This window comes from Tenrec ecaudatus, chromosome 12 (assembly GCF_050624435.1).
Source record: "Tenrec ecaudatus isolate mTenEca1 chromosome 12, mTenEca1.hap1, whole genome shotgun sequence".
In the NCBI taxonomy this organism is placed as follows: Eukaryota; Metazoa; Chordata; class Mammalia; order Afrosoricida; family Tenrecidae; genus Tenrec; species Tenrec ecaudatus.
Window position 1 is genome coordinate 3845391 of NC_134541.1, and position 17252 is coordinate 3862642.

A 17252-nucleotide genomic window follows, 5' to 3' on the forward strand; every position below is an offset into this window, starting at 1 on the left:
GCTTTTGTACAGATTTTCACCAGGGCAGCTGATCAGAGATAAGTGTCCCTGCTAACGCCCACCGTAGCAGAGTCTTTGGGTCTCATTGCAGGTGACTGGGGAGGCCCTTGGCTCCCAGGTCTCACCTTGAACTGCCTTTCCTTTTTGCTTCGGCAGCTCACCTTGCCCCAGGGGAGCTGGCAGGATCTTCCCCTTCTGCACTGCACGGAGCGCCAGGAACAGGACGCGGGCCTTGACTCACCTGCTTTCTTTGTGCTGGAGACGCGGGAGGAGACACTCTCAGGTGAGAAGATCCCCTCAGACGGTCCCCTCCTTCAGGTGGTAGGGAGGCTGACACGCATCTTTAGAAGGGACCAGTGCTTTCCATTTCCGAGCAGGAGGCCCTGGAATGGGTCCCTCAGACCTCAGGCATTCAGCCCCCAAGGCCAAAGGCATCAGAAGACTTATTGAGACAAACAAGAGTAAGTCACAAAATACTACTACAAAGTCAGAAACCTCTGTGAGGAAAAATAGCCAAACAGGAAGCTATTGTTTCTCATCACGTCCTCCATCTGGGTCTATACTATGCTGAAGGCCGTGTCTCTATCTCCCGAACCTTCCCCCTCCCCCCTCCCCCTCCCCCGACTCCTGGGCTCCCACTTTGCACCAAGACAGCAGTTTGACATCCTCCGGGGCCTTAAATGATGTTCCCTTTCAGTGTCCTCTGAGTTCGGGGGCAAGAAGTCGGGAGGTTTCCCAATGGAATTCTCACAGGTGGGTCCTTACCAGCCTTTAGGAAGCAGGTTCATCATAAAGGAAAGACAAAAATAAAAATCTTAGGGACAACTTTCCTGGCCCTTTACACATCAATATTGTTCGTAATTTTCTTCAAGCACTTTCATAATAAGCCCCGCCGTGACGGTCCCGTGTCCTTCAAGAAAGTCTATCAGGATGGCCACTGTAGGACCACCCCTCCCAGCCAGTCACTGTTACCGTCTGAGCCGACCTCTCCGCCTTGCATTTAACTGGCCCAGCGGCTCCCCTCCGAAGCTGCTGGTTTGATTGGACTTGATTTTTGAAGGCACGCCAACGAGACCAAGACACGTGTCTTACTGAGAGAACTTGTCTGCAGCCATCCACTGATCAGAGACACGCAAACACGTTTTGCTTGGAATCAGGCAGTACGCAGATGAGCTAGAATGCTAGCACAGTACTTTTCGGCTTGCCTCAGGTGTTGACAAACACACACATGTGGCTCCCCAGTGAAGCCAAGCCACACTTCCTACCTCTTGGGTTGGGGTGAAGATCGTGTTGACCATTTTGGGGTTTGCGACAGTCGTGAATGCAGCCACTTAAATGCACACACTGAAGAGGAGTTGGGGGGGTGGTGAGCTAGCAGACTGTTCGCCAGGCAGAGGAAGGAGCCCACTCGCCTCGGGTCCCCAGGGCCAGCAGAGACATGCGGATGCCTCTGGTCTTCCGTGTTGCTCACCGAGGCCCTTCTACATGGGACTTGCCGGTCCTCCAGTCTGTCCGTGTCTTTGTTTGCAGGATGCACTGAGACTGCCACACAGACCAGGGACACAAGCACAGGACCAAGCAGCATCACGGTGCTGTGCCATCTGGCCTTGAGGCACAGCTATGTCACCGCGCTGATCACCATGATGGTGAGCTAGGGAAGACGGGATCTGGCTCCCTGTTGCCTCCTGGGCAGATGGTGGGGGATGCTTCCTCCTTCCCGCAGGAGCGCCTCTGTGGAGCCCGTTGGTTGTGAATGGGTGCACGGGGGAATGAGGATGTGTGAGGCCTGGGAGGAACCCTGGCCGGGCCACAGGTCAGCTCTTGGCAGCTAACCGAAAGTGGACCCTGAGGCCCTCCTAGCCCCTCTACAGGGGCAAAGACCCGTTGATGTGCTCTGGGAAAGATGGAAACTGGTGAAACCTCTGGGGCAGTTCTGCCCAGTCACGCGGAGTTTCTGGGAGCCGGAATGGATTGGGTTGTATCCAATAGCAGCAGCAACAAGGGGGACCCCAGTCTTGTAACTGCAGAGGCCGACATCAGGCCAAGGAGAAGCTTCTGGCTCCTCACAATCGGGTGACTGGGAGCTAGCCGCAGGGAGGGCGAGGACCCTTTCTAGGTACGCGTGCCGTGATGCAGGCTCGAATTCATCTTCCAGAGGAGCAGAAGGAGGCTGGGAGTGAGGAGAAGCCTGGTTCGGGGTTTTCATGCTAAGGCTGAAACATCACCCAGGAAGTTCTCATTTAGAGTGTTTGACCCCGTCAGCCCCATTCCTGACCTCTTCTCCCTTCCATGTGGGACTCAGCTGCTTTGATGGGTGGCTGTGGCCTGTGATGGTGGCCTGTGGGGGTGGCCTGTGATGGTGGCCTGTGGGTGTGGTCTCAGGCTTTGGTTGAGGAAAAAAGTGCATCTAGGTGCCAACATGCTAAAGGATAGCGCCCAGGGGCCCGTGGTGGAACCCCCAGAAATTCACCAACTCTTGTATCCACAAGCTCAGGAGGGGCCTGATCGGACAGGGATCAGGCTGAAAGCCACCATCCCATCCACACCAAGGGCATCCTTTTCTGTTGTTTGCTTTTGATGCCCTAAAACATTGTATTGTGCCTTTGGGGTTTACACATCAGAACACCAGGTTTGCACTCAACACTTAACCAGCTTACCAACCCCCCCACCCCCAATGGCTTGCTGGGCCCCCATTTCCCTCTCGTGGTATATAATCTTTCCCTTCACCAAAGTCAACACCCATCCACCTTCTGTCCTGTTGCTTCCCCTCCCCCACTTCCTCTCCCACCCCTGGGAGCCCTGTGTCTCTGTTGCTATGGAGATCTGTTCTCAATTAAAAAAATAACAACGGTCTCCTGCGGTCTGTCCCCTTCTGTGTGCGACTGACCACTCAGCACAGTGTCCCCCGAGTCCCTGTGTCACAAGGCGCTCCACAGATCCATCACTGCCCTGCAACGATGCTTAGTATTCCCTGGCGAGTCCGTGCCGAAGCTTATTGACCCGTTCTCCCACGGCCGCACCTGCAGGTTGCCTCCACCTTCCTGCTGCGGCGAATCACGCTGCGACGGACACGCGTGAGCATCTCTCTCTTTGGGCGGGGTCCGGCGTTTCCGCAGGGCTTGCACCAAGCCGTGAGGTTGCTGGGTCACATCCTAGGTCTGCTCCCAATAGTTTGGGAAAGAGCCAGCCCGCCTCGCACCGGGACTGTGCTGCTGCTTGGCGGTCCCACCAGGGGCCTATGTGTTCCAGTTTCGCCACATTCCCGCCAGCAGTTGTTGTTTTCTGCCCCTTTGGACGTTGCTGTCAGTATTGGTTTGAGATGGCATCTCCTGGCTGTTTCTGATGGTTAGTCACGGTGAGCAGTTCTTCATCCTATGTTTATTGGCTGCCAGAATGTCTTCTTTGATGAACTGTCTATTCATGTCCACTGCCCATTTTTTAATTGGGTTGTTCATCTTGTTGAAAAGTTTTCTACAGATTTTAGAGATGAGTCCTTTGTCTGAAATGTCATTACCAAAATCTTCCCCCCCTCACCCCCATCTATAGGTGTTCTCTTGATTTATTTTGGAGAAATCTTTAAAGCACAAAGGCGTCTGCTTTTAGGGGTTCCAGTCATCTATTTTGTCTCTTTATGTGTGTATGAATCTATTTGACAATCTGTGTTTATGCCAGGTCTTAAGGCACCTACATTTGTCTCTATTTTTTCTTGAAGCAATGATCTTTGATGATTTTTGTAGTTCTTGTGTTTACATGTGTAAGGTCTTTAAGTCCGCTTGAGTTTGTTTTTGTGTGTGGAGTGAGACATGAGGCCTAATTCATTCTTCTGCAAAGGAAAACCCAATCTTGTCAGCACCGATTGTTGAAAAGTCTCTCTCGTCCTCATTTAATGCCTCACTCCTTTGTCAAAAATAAGTTGTAAGTTGTGTGTAGGTAGATGGATTTATTTCTAAGGTCTCTATTCTATTTCCCTTGTCTACTTCTCTATCCTTGTCCTATTACCAGGCTGTTTTGACCACCGCCACCGTGGAGTAGCTTTTGAGATTTAGAAATGAGAGGCTCCGGACTTTGTGCTACTTGTTAAGTTGTGTTTTGCATCTCCTGGGTCTCTTTCCATGAGTTTTTCATGTCTTTGAAGAATGAGGCTGATCTGGAGAGAATTTTCATCATCGTTTGGTCCACGGTGTTAACGCTTATTATGCATGGACCTGAAACAGTCTTCCGCTTCTGAGTATCTTGGTCTCTCTTGGTTGCTTGTGGTGGTGTTTTGTAGCTTTCTTTATACAAGTCTTGTTTCTCTCGTTGGCATGATTCCTAAGGACTTTGTCATTTGGGTGGCGATTGTCAATGGCACAGCTGTCTTGGTTTCTTTTCCAGAGCTCTCTTCATTCGTGTGCAGGAAGCCAGTGGATTTTGTATGTTGATCTTGTACCCGCCATGTTGTATGGTAGAATTTCTTGTTAAGTGTTTGGGGTTTTCTATGCTTAGAGTCATATCATCTGCAAGTAAAGAGAGGTTTACTTCTCCATTGCTAATTTGCATGCCTTTGGTTTCTTTGTGTTGTCTTTAGTTAAAACTTCCAGTTGTGCTCTCTTGAATAAGAGTCATGAGAGAGGGTCGTTGTCTGGTTTCCATTCACCTAAGGATGCTTAACGTTTCTTCCACCGAGAGAGATGTTGGTCATTGGTTTTGTGCATACCCTGCTATTAGGCTGAAGAATTTCCTTTGCGTTTCTATTTTGTTGAGTATTTTGTGAAGGAATGGGTATTAGATTTTCTCAAATGCCTTTTCTGCATCAATTGTCATGAAAAAAATCTCCCTTTGTTTTATCGATGTGGTGGATTATATTAATTATTTTTCTGATGTTGACCCGTCCTGTTTTCTACTTTCTGGGCTCGCTGCCGTGGAAAGCCCTTCTCTGAACGCTTACTAGGCTCCCCTGGCTAAGCCGTCTGTCTGTGGACTTTTGGAGTGTTTTGGATGATCAGATCATTTTCTCCTTTTTATATCAGTCTGTGTTACCTTAAGTGGGTAGCGTGCTTCTAGAAATTTGTCCATTTCTTCTAGGTTTCCAGATTTCAGGCGTGTGTGTGTGTGTGCAGTCCTTCATTGCATTGTGTTATGATCTTTTTTATTTCAATTGGTTCTGATGTGATGTCACCATTTCATCTTTTAAAGCAGCTTGATTGGCACATAATTTCCACACATACCATTCGATAGCTGCACTGATATTAAGGAGAGCCGCGCAATCACCACTGCAATCATGCAGACCGTTTCCCTCTTTCTGTGCGCATCGCTATCGGTGCCCACCTCCCCCAGTCTGCCCTGCCGTGCCCCAAGAGACCATTAACCCACTTACCGCCGCCGCGCACTCACCTGTCCTCGCTCTCACAGACAGAAAAACATACTAAATAAAGAAGTCGATAGATCGGTAGATAGAAAAACTAACGACAATAATAAAGTAAAACAGAAAAACCTCAATCGGAAAGAAAGCAGGAAATAATAAAAACTAGAACAACTTTAGAATGGATCAAAAGGGAGATCAAATGATAAGGTGTTACATTTTAGCCCATCTCATTTCTTATTCATCTTATTTGCATCTTATCCTTGTTTTCCGTTGTTAGTTTAGCCAGTGATCTGTCTATTTTGTTAATTCTTTCAAAGATCTTTTTTTCTTTTAAAAATCACTTTAGTGGGGACTTGTACAGCTCTTATCACAATCCATCCATCCATCCATCTATCCATCCATCCATGCATCCATGCATCCATGCATCCATGCATCCATTGTGTCAAGCACATTTGTACATTTGTTGCCATCAACATTCTCAAAACATGTGCTTTCTACTTGAGCCCTTGGTATCAGCTCCTCATTTTTTCCTCTTCCTCCCTGCCCCTCCACCCTCATGGACCCTTGATAATTTATAATTTTTTTTCACGTCTTACACTGTCTGATGCCTCCCTTCCCCCACTTTTCTGTTGCCCATCCCCCAGGGAGGGGGTTATATGGAGATTCTTGTGATCTGTTCCCCCTTGCTTCCCACCTTCCCCTCCCCCTCATTATTGGTCCTGAGGGGTTATCTGTCCTAGATCCCCTGTGTTTCCAGCTCTTATTTGTACCAGTGTGCATCCTCTGGTCTAGCCGGATTTGTCAGGTAGAATTGGGATTGGGATTGTGGGTGGAGGAAGCATTTAAGAACTAGAGGAAAGTTGTATGTTTCATTGTTGCTACACTGCACCCTGACTGGCTCCCCTCCTCCCTGCGACCCTTCTGCAAGGGGATGTCCAGTTGCCTACAGATGGGCTTTGGGTCTCCAATCCGCACTCCCCCTATTTCAAAGAACCATTTTTTTGGTCTTTAACTCTTTCTATTGTTCTTCTGTTTTCTGAATCATTTTTTTTCTGCTCTGTTTTTTGTGGCTAAAGTTTTGACTCAAGGACTTTTTTATTCCTTCAGTTATCTAATTGTTTCAAAGGCGATGTTCTTCAATTTTTATGTGTTTTATTCTCCGCCCCCCCCCCCGCCCCTTGCTATTTGTGTAGTTATTCAGTTTTGTAGCATTGCAATCGGAGAAGATGCTTCGGAATTTCTCGATGGTGTAAGATGGATTGCGGCTTGCTTGCCTGTGGCCTAACATGTCATCTCCTCTGGAGAAGACGCACCATGCTGCTGCTAGGCAGAGCGTTCTCTGCGTATCTCACAGGTCCAGTGGACCCATTGTGTTGTTTAGCTCGTCCATGTTCTTGTTGACTTTCTTTCCAGTTGCCCTGTCCTGTCTCAGGAGTGGCGTGTCGAGCCCTGCTACTACGATTGTAGTGCTTTCCACTTCTCTCTGCAAAGCCTCAGAGTTTGATTACTGCCTTTCTAAGGTCTTTCATGGGGCGCGTAAATATTTGTTATAGTCATATCTTCGTTTCATTATTTCCTTTAAAATTATGTGGTGGCCTTCTTTGTCGCTAATGGTGGGTATGCTTTGACTATTTTATCTGCGATTTACGTCGTCACTCACATTTCTTTTAGCTTGCCCTTAGTTAGAGCCCCGACCCCCATCCTTTAACGTGCAGTCTGTTTTTGTCTTGGTGTCTACACTGTGTCTCTTGAAGCAGGATACTGATAAGTACCGCTTTCAATCTGGCTCGTCCGGACTCTTGGCACCAGCCTCAGAGACAGCGCCAAGGTTCCCCGTCATTTTGCTGTGGGATTTTGGGGGTATTGTTGCTTTCCTTTTCCTTCATTTTTCTTGTGAGCTTATCTTTTTGTTGTTGCCAATGTTTGCTTCCTCTTTCTTACTTTGCCAAGGTTGACCCACTTTCTTTAAGGCTGTCATCTTTTCTATTACATTATTCCTGAAGCCGAACCCATCTGAGCCCTTGAACCTCACTTGGCTGCCTCACTTCAGTTTGCCTTTTGGTGCCAACACATGCAACACCGTATTCGCCATTTCGCCCACTGCGTGTGTGCCCGTCCAGCGGCATTCGTTCTGTTCTTCATGTCACGCCATCTGCTCTCACGTCCTTCGCCACAGCTAGCATAGCCGCATGGCCTCCACGGCAGAAACCGCTCCTCCCACGGCCTCCCACGGCCTCCCGCTCATCGCCGCTGTGCCCGTCCGGCTCAGAGCTGCTCTTTCTGGCACCCACGGGCGTCCTGGACGTCTACACGCGAGCTCATTCCACACGAGTAGCACAGTCCCGCGTCCTTCTTTTGGAGCGGACTCATTCAAGCCAGTGTCCGGCTTTTGCCCCCACTTGTGTGTCAGTGTGGTGTGCTGTGACAGCTGGCATGCTGCTACGGCGGTGGAGACTACGTCACCCGTGTTTCAACACGAGCAGGGGCCCCCTGTGTAGACTGGTTTCCAGGCGACAGCGAAGGATGAAGCTGTCCGTTTCTGAGAGTTGAGCCATGAAGAACCTTATAAATAGGCTTTTAGCAAGATGTTGTCAGATATAGTGGGCCAGACGATGAGGCCCTCAGGGTGGAAGGCATTCAGAATACAACTGGGGAAGCACTTCCTGCTCCAAGTGGGGGTGGCCACCAAGATGTGGATGGAGTAATTCTGGCATCGCCACTATTTACCGATGGGGTATGACTCAAGATGAGAAGGAAAAGCTGTAAACATTCATTACAACTGGAACGTGAAATGTGCAAAATGTGAACCTAGAAACATTGCAAGCCACCCACACTGGAGTGGAACACAGACATACTGATATTGTGCATCTGAATGACACAGTCACATGGTTGCTACAAGGGGAAGGTGGATTCAAGAATAACGATGTTGCACTCATGCACAAAAAGAAACATTTCAAGATCTGTCTTGAAGTACATTCGTCTCTGTGATAAGATAGTATCTGTATTCCACCACGGGAATCCAGTTAATAAAACTGTGATTCAAATGTGCAAATTAACCGCTAAAGCTTGTGAGGAAAACAATCAAAGAATTCCACCAAATTCTTCCATCCGAAACGGCTCAAACATATAATCAAGGTGCACTGATGCTTGAGGACTGGAATGAGTGACTGTCAGGAACTGGGAGGCAGGGACGATGGTTGGACCACGTGGCCTTGGTGATGGAAATGACGCTGGAACTTGCACGAGAGGATTTTGTGAGATCAACAACTCTTTTTCATTGCAAATATCTTTTCCTCAAGAACATACACAGCAACCTTGACAGAGGGGCTCTACAGGAATGCAGGGGCAACAGAGCAGCGGGAGATTAGCAGTCAGACAGGGCCAAGGGCTGGCTGAGGAATGAACTATCAGTTACTCTTCTATAAATTCAGATCGAAGTTGGAGGAAATGAAACCTTGTCCACACCAATTACAAGGATCTACATGTGACCTCCTCCCTGGGGGACGGACAACAGAAAAGGGGGTGAAGGGAGATGCCGGATAGGGCAAGATATGACAAAATAATAATCTATAAATTATCAAGGGCTCATGAAGTAGGGGAGAGCGGGGAGGGAGGGAAAAACAGAGGACCTGATGCAAAGGGCTTAAGTGGAGAGCAAATGCTTTGAAAATGAGTAGGGCAAAGAATATACAGATGTGCTTTATACAAGTGATGTATGTATGTATATGTATGGATTGTGATAACAGTTGTATTATCCCCTAATAAAATGTAAAAAAATGTATATATATTTTGGCTCTTGTGGACAAGTTTGTTTTTTTTTTTTGCTGTTTTGTTTTTTGTTTGTTTGTTTCTGCTTTTACTTTTAAAAAAACATTTTATTAGGGGCTCATACAACTCTTATCACAAGCCATACATATACATACATCAATTGTATAAAGCACATCCGTACATTCATTGCCCTAATCATTTTCAAAGCATTTGAAGAGCCAAAATATTGCCCTGAGTCTATTGCACCTGAATTTCAAGAAAATGTCAAGCACAGGTGTGAGACATTAAACACTCATGACAGCAGTGCTGACCAGCTATGGCACGACATCAAGAACAGCACAGGAGAAGAAATAAAAGGGTCATTAGAAAGAAAATACCAAAATGGATGTCAGAAGAGACTATGGCGCCTAAAGCACATGGAAGACATGATGAAGTCAAAGAGCTAAATAGAACATTTCAAAGGGCGGCTCAAGCAGGCAAAGGAAAGGATTTTTATGAAAAGCGCAAAGACATAAAGCAAGAAGATGGAAAAGAAAGGGCTGAAGAAAAAAGATTCAAGCCTCACATCTCAGTATTGAAGGATTATACAGGCAAATCATCGAACAATGCAGGGAGCGTCAACAGAAGGTGAAAGAAACACACAGTCCTTTCCCCAAAAAGAACCTGTCAAAATCCAACCGTTTGCAGAGGAAGCATGCAGTCAAACATTTGATGGCACTGAAGGAAGAAGTCCAAGCTACACGGAAGGCATGAATAAAAAACAAGGCTCCAGAAATCGGTGGACTACTCACTGAACTGTTTCCACAGCTGATGAAGTTCTGGAGACACGCGTTTGGTTTTCCCACCCCACCTCGGTAATCTCCAAAGCCCATTCCTTTCGGTAGAAAGATAGTTGTCTTCTCTCTCTCTCTCTCTCTCTCTCTCTCTCTCTCTCTCTCTCTCTCTCTCTCTCAAAGTGGTTTCATTCAGTATATGCCTTTTTTGTGACTGAGTAATTTCATTCATGATACTGGTCTTTCTCCAGATCAATTCATGCCAAGAGGCTGTTCCTGATTTCATCATTGTTCTTTAACAACGCGTTGTATTCCATCCCACCTCTCGTCTGCCAGCTAGTCGTGCTGTGCTCGTTTGTGTGTTGCTGTGATGCTGCTGCATCACTGGTATTTCAAATGCCAGCAGGGTCACCCACAGGGGACACGTTGTAACAAAGCCTACAGACTAAGGACAGACTAGAATGAAGGACGACGCTGTCTGTCAGCTCTCGAGGAACAAACCACTGAAAACCTTCTGAAAAATAGGGAAATATTGTCAGATGCCAGAAACTCTTGAATAGCGGCGGAACGCCATGGGGTAAAGTGCCAGAAGATGAGCCCTTCAGATCGGAAGGCACCCCAAATCTGGCTGAGACGACTGGCCTCTCAAATTAGAATGAGCCATGGCGACGTGGATGCAGTGAAGCTTTGAGACCGTCACTTGCTGATGGAGGTGACTCAAAATGGTAGGAAACAGCTGCAAGCATCAATTATTGGACACCATAATTATGAATATGAATCTAGGAGAATTGGAATTCATCAGAAATGAAATGGACTGCATAAAGATCGATACCCTAGGCATCAGTGAACTGAACTGCATGGGGACCGGTCATTTTGAAGCAGAAAAAATGTTATGACTTACTATCCCACGAATGACAATTTCAAGAGGGATGGCGCACACGGAAATCCAGTCAATACCACTATTAGTCAAAGTTATGAACCAACTGCTAAACCTGTGATGAAGAAATTGAGTTATGCCACTATCTCCAGTCAGAAATGGATCAGACATGCAATCAATTATATTGATAATGATTGGTGATTGGAATGTGAGAGTTGGAAACAGACACAAGGATAGTCATTGGAACTTATGTCTTTGTTGATAGAAAGGAAGCTGGAGATCACTTGATACAATTTTGCAAGACCGATGATTTCTTCAGCGCTAGTAGCTTTTTCCACATTAATGACACTACGCACGTAGACTTCTCCAGATGGAATACAGAGAAATCCGCCTGACTGTGTCTGTAGGAAGAGATGATGGAAAAGCCCAATGTCGGCAGTCAAAAGGAGGCCGGGGGCTGACTATGGAGCAGACGATCAATTGCTCATTTGTAAGTTCAAGTTCTAATTGAAGAAAATTAACACAAATTCACAACAGCCCAAATATGATTTTGAATTATCCTACCCGAATTTAATTTTGAGAACATATGGAGAATAGATGTGACTCACTGGACACTAGTGACCGAGGACCGAATGAGCTGCGAGAGAACGTGAAGAGAGCCAAAGAGACAAGACAGGAAAGATAAAGGTGGTGTCAGGAGACACGCTGACACTTGCTCTTGGACATAGAACGGCCAACGCAAAAGCAAGAAACGATGAAGGGAAAGAGCCGAACAGAAAACTTCCAAGGTCAGCTTGAGAAGACAAAGCAATCTTTAGAAACAAAGGTGCAAAGACCTAGAATTCGAAAGCCACAAAGGAGGAACACGTTCAGCATATCTGAAACCGAAAGAACTCAAGAAAAAATGCAGGCCTCGAGTTGCAAGATTGAGAAATTCTACGGGCGAAAAATGCAGGGAGCATCAAGATAAAATGGGTGGAATACACAAAGGCACTACATCAAAAAGCACGAGTCAGCATTAAACCAGGTCAAGAGGTAGCGTGCGATCAAGAACCACCCCGCACCGAAGGCCTTGGTGGAAAACAGGCTCCAGGAAGCGATGACGCCAATGGAAATGTTTCACGATGCTGAGGAGCCAGTGGGAGCACTCCCGCATGAGTCAGTCTATGGCAAGAAATTTGGGAGGCGGCTACCTGGCCAGCTGAGGGGAAGAGAGCCACACTTGGAGTCCTCACAGACGGGTGGCCCCACAGAATGTGCAAATTATGGAACAAGATCAACGATACCACGTGCAAGTGCAAACTTGCTGAAGATCATTCGACAGCAGAGGTAGCAATGCATGACGGGGAGGATGTGGCTTGAGGGGCTTCATTGCTGACGTCAGGTAGTTCTTAACTGCAAGCACAGAGTATCCGAAAGCGGGCTAGTTGCTTTTTATTGACTATGCAGACGCATTCGACTGTATGAATCATAACAAACTATGGGCAGCCTTGAAAAGAGCGAGAAGTCTAGAACAGTTTGTGCGGAGCCTGTGCATGGAGCACGAGCCGTGTGGTTTAAAATCAGGGATGCTGTGTGTCGGGATTGGCTCCTTCCACCGTACTCACTCTCTGTGTAGCTGGGCAATCATCGGGGAAGCTGGAGTCTGTGAAAAAGAAGCCAGCATCCAGCTTTGACCCTTTGCTGTGCAAGACTACACAATCTTGCTTGCTGACAATAAAGACTTGGAGCACGTGCTGGTGAAGATCAAGGCTGGCTGCCTTGAGTATAGATCACAACTCAGTGTAGAGAAGGCTGCTATCCTTGACCTTCAGCAGCAGGTGCTTCACGTCCTCATTATGAAGTATAATGCAGGCTTGCAATGAGAACAGCAGCAGGATTTCATTGCTCCTGTGTTCCAAAGTTTCCCAATCCATCCTTCTGCTGGGCGTTTAAGCTATTTCTGCTTTACTGATATGGTGAACAGTGCCGTGAGGAACACAGGCGGATGTGTGTCTATTGGTGCTACGATTGTGACTGTTTTAGAGCATCTACCTAGCAGATAGATCGCTGGGTTGATGGAGTTCTGTTCCCAGTGTTTGAGAGGCTGCCTGTTGCTGTCCTCAGGGGCCGTGCACATTTCCAGCCCCACCAACAGGATAGCAGGGCGCCAGCCTTTCTGCATCCGCTCCAGCCTTTATTCCTTTCCGGTTTCCTTCTGATGTGACTGTCATTGCGGGTGCAAGGTGGCCTCTCACAGTTGCTTTGAATCACGTGCCCTCGATGGTTAGTGCTTGTCAGTATTCATCCTTGTTGGCTAGTTCGCTGTTATCTCTGGTGAACTGTCTGTTCATGTTCTTTACCTAATTTAATTTGGTTATTTATCTTCTTCTTACTGAAGTATTGCAATTTTTCATAAATTTTGTTAGTCCTTTGTCCATTGTGCCATGGTTTAAAAAAAAAGTTCCCCACTTTATTGGGTCTATTTTTACTCCTTTGATGTGGTCTCTTGATGGACATAAGGGTCTTATTTTGAGTAGGTCCCAGCCACCCATTCTTCTTCAATTATATCGTTGCCTTTCTGTTGCGCTTGAGAGCGTGTCCGTAGGCAGCACTGGGCCGTTCGGTTTGTCCCTGATTTCTCGTTCGTGGTTTTATAGCCCTGGGATTTACATTAGGTCTCCGATCTATCGGGAGTCCTTTTTTCCTATATGGGGCCCTGGTTCATTCTTCTGAAAATGGAGATCCAATTTTGCCAGCAACTTGTGAAGAGATGATAATAACTTCCCCCATTTAAAGTTGCTTGACCTTTGTGAGAAGTCAACTGCTGCAAGTGGATGATGGGTTTCCTGTGCCGTTCCATCGCTCCAGGTACCTATCGTTGCACCAGTGCCAGGCTCTTTGAACGCCTGTGGCTATGTAATAGGCTGTAACGTTGGGAAATAAGAGTTCTCTCATTTTCTTTTTCTTCTTAAGTTCTTTGCTTCCTCCCCCACAACTACCACGATCCGAATTCTACCTGGCAGGGCTGGATAGGGCAGAGGCTGTACACTGGTGCATATGGGAGCTGGAGGCACAGGGAATCCAGGGCGGATGATCCCTTCAGGACCAGAAGCGAGTGGCGAGAGTAGAGGGTGAGTGGGTTGGAAAGGGGGGACCGATTACAAGGATCCACATGTGACCTCCTCCCTGGGGGATGAACAACAGAGAAGGGGGTGAAGGGAGATGCCGGATAGGGCCAGATATGACAAAATAATAATCTATAAATTATCAAGGGCTCATGAAGGAGGGGGTAGCGGGGAGGGAGATGAAAAAAGAGGACCTGATGCAAAGGGCTTAAGTGGAGAGCAGATGCTTCGAAAATGACTAGGGCAAAGAATGTACAGATGTGCTTTATACAATTGATGCATGTATATGTATGGGTTATATGAGCCCCTAATAAAATGTTTTTTTAAAAAAGTCCTTTGCTTATCGTGAGTCTCCTCTCTCCACATAAAGTTACTCATTAGTTTTCCCAAATTTTTTTAAGAGTGAAGCTGACATGTGGATCAGAAGTGCACTGTGTTTATAGATTGGTTTGGATCGCATCGGCAGTTTCACAGTATTAAGCCTTCCAATCCGTTAGCACGGACTATTCTTTTGCTTTCTTACTGTGCTCTGTAGCTTTCCTTAGTCTGAGTCTTTGGTTCATCTTGGCAGGGGTCTTCCTGAGCATTGCATCTTTGGGTGGTTATTGTACACTGCATCTTCCCCTGATATCTTTTTTTCAGAGCTTTCTTTGTTACTACACATAGAGCTGACTGATTTTTAAAAATATTGATCTTGTATCCTACCACTTTGCAGAATATTTTAATCGCATCCAACAATCTTTGATGGCTGAGTCTTTGGGGTTTTCCCATGTGTAAAATCATAGGATCTTCAAATAGTGGGAGTTTTATTTTTTCTTTGTCAATTTGTATTCCTTTGATTTTTGTTGTTGCTGTGGTCCGATAGCTCTAGCTAAGACTTAGAGCACAGGGTTGAATAAGAGTGGTGAGAAGGGGCTCCCTTGTCTGGTTTCCATTCACAAGGGGAATGGTTTCAGTGTCTCCCGGTTGAGCAAGATGTTGGCCACGGGCTTTGTGTACGTACCTAGTATTGTTTGAGGATTTTTCCCTTCTATTCCTATTTTTAAATGATTTTTTATCAGGAATGGGTATTGGATACTGTTAAATGCCTTTTCTATATTGATTGATAAGACCATGTGGTTCTCATCTGTTCTCGTTTATATGGTAGATTACATGAATTATTTTTCTAATGTTGGGTCATCCTTATATACCTGTTATAAATCCCACTTGATCATGATGTTTGTTTGTTTTTTGATACATTGTTGGATTCTCTTGGTCAGGACTTGGCTGGGACTTTTAGCATCTATGATCATAAGGGATAATGGCCTGTAGTTTTCTACTTTGGTGCTGTTTTTGCCTGGTATCAAGACCATGCTCACTTCATAAGATGAGTCTGAGTTTATGGTTCTTTTCTGTATTCCAGAAGAGTTTGTGTAAAATTGGTGTCAGCTCGTCTCTGAATGCTCGCAAGAATTCCCCTGTGAAACCATCTGGCCCTGGACCATTAAAAACAAAACAAAACAAAACAAAAACCAATTCAGTGGTTTAAATATATTAAAAAGAGTTGTGCAATCATCGCCAGAATCAATATTTGAACATTTTCTTCCTTCTTGTGCCCATGATTATTAGCTCCTCTGAGTCGGCATCGACTCGGAAAGAATGAGTTTGTTTTGTTTCCCTCAGCCTTCTCGTCCATGACCCTAAGAAACTATTAATCTAGTTTTTGTTTCTATAGATTGATCTATCCTGGATTTCATATAAAGAAAATCACAGGGGAAAAACACCAATAACCAAACCCAAACCACAGAAAACCCTCAGTCCAAAAGAAAGCAGAGAATAATAAACTCTAGAAAAATTTAAAGTGGGTTAAAGGGGAAACAAAGGATGACAGGTCCCATTTTAACATGACTTCATCTGCATGGAGCTGTTGTCTAATGCACACTGTCTGATGGAAAGGCCATGCGCATTCCTCGTCGAGCACCAGAGGCAACGCACTGGAGGCTTAATTCATGTGGGGGCTATCCAAATCGATTTTGGGTTTACACTGTCATCCATAATCTTCTGCAAACCAGGGGCCTAGAATTTCAGTTCTAATGCAGTGGTTCTCAACCTGTGGGTCGTGACCCTTTCAAAGGAGTCACCCGATTCATAATGGTAGCAAAATTACAGTTATGAAGTCCCAACAAAAATAATGTTATGGTTGGGGGGGGTCACCCCAACACGAAGAACGGCATTAAAGGGTCGCAGCATGAGGCAGATTGAGAACCACTGCTCTAATGCAATTCTACCCTCTGGTCCTAGATTTTATTTTTGGAAATCCTTGGATCACAGTGGCTGGAGTGTTTCTTCCGTGTTGACTGAGCTGGCATCTCACTTGGATGTTTATTTTAAGCAAGAATTTAAGCCCACAGATGCTGTTCTTTCTGATAGCTTGGTATCATTGGGTTTCTTCACCATGCTTTGTTACAGCACCGCAGCTTCAGCTATCTCTAAAAGATGGCAGACATCAAGTAGGGCCACGTCATAAGAACTAATTTTTCATAGAATAGGGCTATAACTAAGTGTGAGCGCAAAATCCATTCATCTATCTACATTTTATCCGTTCATCTATCTACATTTTATATATGCCCCGTACATGTTTGCGATATCACTATCATTTTATTGGGAATATTATATCTATATAATCCCCATGGGCATATAGTAATTCAATTAATAGTATCATTGATTTAGTCAATGGTATAAAATGATAATTGCTGTTGATGAAAAGAAACTATACCGATATAGGACAGATGTTTAAACTAATAGACATGGTTGTTAACTTGCCCAGACTAAACACGTAAGTGATTGGACCATTATGTAAAAAAAAAAAAAAATAGAGCTGCTGATCAGGCAAAACTTTCCATCGGGTTCATTCACGAAAGCAGAACTATATCTGCTCCACTGAGGCTTATTATCAAAAAGCAGAGAGTATGAAAATAGCAAATACATGATAGTCACGTCTTGCCAATTATTGGGCACTCTCAAAGCAAGAGCTTTGAGCCAAAGTCCAATGACTTCCAAATCCACAACCTTAGGAGAGAAGTCATCTGCTTCTTCTCACACTGGGACATTTCAGCTTTATATCCAAGGGACTATTTCAGTTCCTTTAAACTGCCCTGGTGGCTTAGTGGGTAATGCACTGGGCTTCTGGCTGGAAGGTCAGCAGCTTGAAACCATCGGCCGCTCTGTGGGAGAAAGAGGAGGCTTTCTACACCTGGAAAGAGTTACAATCTTGGAAACCCACAGGGGTTCTATGGGGTTGCGTCGATTCGATGGCACTGAGTTATAGTGAGTTAACCTGCCTACAGGTGTGTTTGAAGTAAAGCCTGGTTCCCTCCATGGGGTTTCCAAATCAGATCTTTCAG

The 17252-nt window shown here is 45.8% G+C and overlaps 1 protein-coding gene across 1 annotated transcript in view; it reads left to right on the forward strand.

The window, feature by feature from the left end:
* The window catches only part of LOC142422281 (piezo-type mechanosensitive ion channel component 2-like), a 151622-nt gene that overhangs the window by 21319 nt on the left and 113051 nt on the right, over positions 1-17252 (forward strand). Inside the window, exons 9-11 of the mRNA XM_075527687.1 lie at positions 157-283; positions 1531-1646; positions 3027-3074. Coding sequence (XP_075383802.1) covers positions 157-283; positions 1531-1646; positions 3027-3074 — 291 coding nt within the window. The remainder of the gene's footprint in view (positions 1-156; positions 284-1530; positions 1647-3026; positions 3075-17252) is intronic.